The 4,230-nt window shown below is 59.2% G+C and overlaps 2 protein-coding genes across 2 annotated transcripts in view; one reads left to right on the forward strand and one right to left on the reverse strand.

The window, feature by feature from the left end:
* ETH_00009455 (P-type ATPase (P-ATPase) Superfamily, related) overlaps positions 1 to 629 on the forward strand; it is a gene marked incomplete at both ends in the record, with an annotated part of 4,687 nt that extends 4,058 nt beyond the window's left edge. Inside the window, one exon of the mRNA XM_013373597.1 lies at positions 256 to 629. Coding sequence (XP_013229051.1) covers positions 256 to 629 — 374 coding nt within the window. The remainder of the gene's footprint in view (positions 1 to 255) is intronic.
* A 1,047-nt stretch (positions 630 to 1,676) lies between these two features.
* The window catches only part of ETH_00009460 (pyruvate dehydrogenase (lipoamide) kinase, putative), a gene marked incomplete at both ends in the record, with an annotated part of 3,792 nt that continues 1,238 nt past the window's right edge, over positions 1,677 to 4,230 (reverse strand). Inside the window, 5 exons of the mRNA XM_013373598.1 lie at positions 1,677 to 1,971; positions 2,286 to 2,382; positions 2,587 to 2,701; positions 2,855 to 3,657; positions 3,869 to 4,175. Of these exons, the coding sequence (XP_013229052.1) occupies positions 1,677 to 1,971; positions 2,286 to 2,382; positions 2,587 to 2,701; positions 2,855 to 3,657; positions 3,869 to 4,175 (1,617 nt within the window). The remainder of the gene's footprint in view (positions 1,972 to 2,285; positions 2,383 to 2,586; positions 2,702 to 2,854; positions 3,658 to 3,868; positions 4,176 to 4,230) is intronic.

Consider the following 4,230-nt stretch of genomic DNA (forward strand, 5'->3'; position numbering starts at 1 on the left):
CAGCAGCAACAACAGCAGCAGCAACAAGCGCTGCATGCGGAGTGCCAGAGCCTCGCAGCCCAGGTACAGAAACTGCAGGCGGAGCTGGAGGCGTCAAAAGAAAGTGAGATTTTTGCTGCTGCTCTCCGTCCTGCTGCTGCACTTCCTGCAGCTGTTGCTCTTCCTGCTGCTGCGTTTCTTGCTGCTGCTGCTCTTTTTGCTGCTGGTACCCTCACGGCTGCTCTCTCGTCGTAGCTGCTGCTCTTGTTGCTGCAGTGAATGCTCGCCTCAACAAGGAACTGACGTCCCGCCAGCTGCAGCTGTACCTTGACCGCTACGCCCTGCCGCAGCAGCAACAGCAGCAGCAGCAACAGCAGCAGCAGCAACAGCAGCAGCAACAGCAGCAGCACCAGCAAGCGGCGGGAGAGGCAACGTCTCCTGCCTTTGCTAGTGCTTCCCCTCCAACACCTCTATCCCCGCGCCAGCAGCAGGTGCTGCCGTCAGTGCAGCAGCAGCTGTTCATGCGCCAGCAGCAGTTTGCAGGAGCTGCGATGGCAGCAGCAGCAGCAATACCAGCAGCGGCAGCAGAGTCCACGGCCAAGCTTCTCGCTGCGCTGCGGCCAATGCCTGCGCCGGACCGTCGCGTGTAGCAGCTCACCGTGCTGCAGAAGCAGCAGCAGCGGTTGCTGCTGCTACCCATGGACGCAATATTTTAAGATTTGAGTTTTTCTTGGGACTAAATCGTTTTTTACATAGCAACAGCGGAACAGCAGCAGCAGCAGCTTTTGCTGCTGCTGCAACAACGGGAGCTGATTTACACATGCTGCAGCTCAAGATGCTTCCACTTGGGAAGCTGTGGCACAGCAGCAGCAGAAGTGGCAGGCGGTGTGGGTCCACCGGCCGCAGCTGCTGCTACTTGAGGGGCCCCAAGGCTCCCTAGACCCCAGCGACCCTACTGCTGCTACTGTTGCTGCTGCTGCTCTCACTAGCTGCGTTGCACGTTTTTGGGGTAGCAGGTGGTGCTGCCACGTGGCGCCGCACTTTAATGGGCTGCGGCAGGTGCTGCTGCTGCTGCTGACTTGCTGTTGCAGTCTAACCACCAAACTAGCAGTAAGTGGTGCAGCAGCAGTCGCTGCGGCAGCAATATTATGGCGACGGCAGCTGCTGCAGCTGCTGCTGAAACAAATCAAATTCGCATATTACAGGCAGTCGCACAGAGGGAAATCTGTCCGCCGAGCTGCTGCGGCTGCTGCAGCTGCTGCTGCAGCAGCTGCACTGGCTCGCACGCTCTCGTCACAGCAGCTGCTGGCTGCTGGCAGCAAGCGCTGGTGCTGCGGTGTGCTGCTGCAGCAGCAGCAACAGGACCACTCGGCGAGACATGGGGCTCGCCGATGCCACTACAAAGACCCTCTCGTGTGGCCCTTGACAGCATAGGCAAGATTGAAGCTGCCCTCGCTGCTGCTGCTACTGCTGCTATGATTGCGGCTAGTAATGGTGCTGCTACTGCTAACGCTGCTGCTGCTTCAGCTGCTGCTGTGAGGCCTCAAATCAAAAATAGTCCGACACTGCGAACAGCAGCAGACTGGAGGCCTCACGCCGCCTCTCACAGCCATTTGCATTGTTTGCACTGACGTGCTGCAGCTGCTAATGCTGCTGCTGCTGTTGCCGGCAGCAGCTGCTGGTCTTCATGTGGACAGCTAACTTTGTTGGCTGCAGTGGCTACTACCGCTGCTGCTCCTGCTGCTGCAGCAGCGGTTGTGCGACTGTTGCTGCAGGTGTTGCTGCTGCAGGTGTTGCCGTTGCTGCATTTTCTGCTGCTGTTGCTGTTGAAGCTGGTGCTGCTTCTCATGCTGCTGCTGCCTTCGGGGGCCGCAGACCAGGGGGTTGCAGCAGCACAGGGGCGCCACAGCAGCAGCAGAATTGGTCTGGGGGGAGGCAGTGCATGCAGTGGGGCTGATATCCGGCACGTACAAGTACGACCGTGTGCCTCTGCTGCAGCAGCAGCAGCAGCAGCATAAAAAGCCCAGCTTTGGATACCATACATGAATATGCTATAGACCACCCATTTGGTATGTAGGGGTACACATAACATATTCAATGTATTAATACATGTGGATATAAATTCATCTGTACAAATGAGTGCCGGGCCTGGGCCAACAACAGCAACAACTGCCGCAGCAGCAGTAGCAGCAGCGACACAAACGCTGGCAAAGCCAACAACAACAGCAGACACGATACTAGCAGCCGCAGCTATAGGAGAGAACGTAGCAGCAGCAGCAGCAGAAGCACCAGCAGCAGCAAATTACCCAATCCTCGACTCCATAAAAGCATCGCCTCCGAGAGCCCGAGCGTACATACGCGTAAGAGGAAGACCCACACCCCAACCTGAGAATAGAGCCGCAGCTGCAGAAGCAACAGCAGCAGCAGCAACAACAATAACAGGGATGTACTGCAGCGGCGGCAGCAGGAACAGCAGCAGCAAAAACAACCGCAGCAACAACAGAAGCGGCAGCAACAGCAGCAGCAGCAGCAGCAGCAGCCACAGAAGCAGCAACAGCAACACCCGCAGCAGCAGCAGCAAAAGCAGCAGCAGCATCGCAAAGGTACCGGAGCCAGCTCGCGTCTTGTTTTGCCGATCCACTGGCATGGTCCTAGTGGAGTATAAGAAGCGCCACGCAAGTTGCTGCTCCGTCAGACACAGGCCGTTGCCGCTGTCACACACCTGCAGCAGCAGAAGTGAGGCCGCAGCAGCAGCAGCTCAGACCAGGCAGCAGCAGCAGCAGCCGCCGTAGCCGCCTACACTTCGCGCTGCTGCTGCTCCTGCGACAGCAGCTTTCCAAAGATCACGCTGCTGCTGCTGCAGCTGGGAGCGTACCTTCACCACAACCCCCGACTCTGCAGCCAGTATAAGATGAATGTCGACGGGGGGCAACTTGATGGCCTGCTGCTGCTGCTGCTGCTGCTGCGGCAGCTGAAGCTGCTGCTGCTCTTGGGAAGGAGCACCATAGAGAGCGGGCAGGCTGTATATACACCGAGACTGCCTCACCGGCAACGCATCCCACTCTTGCTGCTGCTCCTCCTCGACAGCTCCCTGCTGCTCCTGTTGTTGCTGCTGACTTTGCTGCTGCTTCTGCTGCTTCTGCTGCCGCTGCACCGTAGCCTCTATGGCGTTCTTGATAAGTTCGAAGCAGCCGCTGTAGACGTATGCAGGGGCGCAGCGAACAACCACTCGGTTGTCTGCTGCGTGCCTGCGGCTGCTGCTGCTGCTGCTGCCTGCGGTGCTGCCGCTGCTGCAGCTGCAGCAGCAAGTCGCATTTGTGCACCTACAGGGCCCGCTGCTGCTGCGGATGGAGCTGCCGCTGCTGCCGTCGTTGCTGCTGCTGCTGCTGCTGCCCCCGGGGGTTGGAGTCTGCACAAGGCGCATCTGCGGGCTCGGGAAGGGGGAGGACAGCCTGTTGCTGCTGCTGCCACACGCGCCGCTGCTATTGCTGCTGCCGGTGTCCGTGCTGCTTCTGCAGTTGCTGCTGTGGTTGCAGCAGCAACAAACGGAAGACAAGAACACCCTAATTGCAGGAGCTACACCGAGGCTGCTATGTGCCAGCCGCTGCGCATTTGCTGCTGCGCGGACTACCAGCGAGTCCACAGCGCACTGCTGCAGCGCAGCACCTGACGGGTTCCCTGCAGCAGCAGCAGCAGCAGCACCAAAAGCACCAGCAGAAGCATCAGAAGCAGCACAGGCATGGAAGCAAGGCGTCTGTCCACCTCTAAGAACAGCTTCACGCAGCAAACAACACTAGTAGCAGCTCCCACTGACACAGCAGCAACCGCAGCAGCAACCGCAGCAGCAAACGCAGCAGCAACCGCAGCAGCAACCGCAGCAGCAACTTACATCCCTCCAACGCGCCAATGCATCTTTCTCTCAATATTTCTGCCGCAACTCTTCCACTAAAAAATGACTCCAAAAACTTATCGCAAATAGCCAGCAGCGCCGCCTGCTGCTTGCGGCTTGGCTGCGTGGGGGCCCCTGGAGGGGCCCCCTGCGAGCGCCTCAGGGGTGCCCCCGAAGGGCCCCCCGAGGGGCCCCCGGAGGGGCCTCCCGAGGGGCCCCCACAGCCAGAGCTGCCCGCCAGGGGCCCTATGTAGTCCCTTATACCCATCATAAGTTCTCCCACCAAGCTGGACTGCTGCTGCCGCAGCTGCAGCAAAGTTCGCCTGAGAGTCTGCCGGCTAGGTATTACTGCTGCTGCTGCT

The sequence above is a fragment of the Eimeria tenella genome, genomic scaffold (genome assembly GCF_000499545.2).
Source record: "Eimeria tenella Houghton genomic scaffold, Eth_scaff16, whole genome shotgun sequence".
Lineage (NCBI taxonomy): Eukaryota > Apicomplexa > Conoidasida > Eucoccidiorida > Eimeriidae > Eimeria > Eimeria tenella.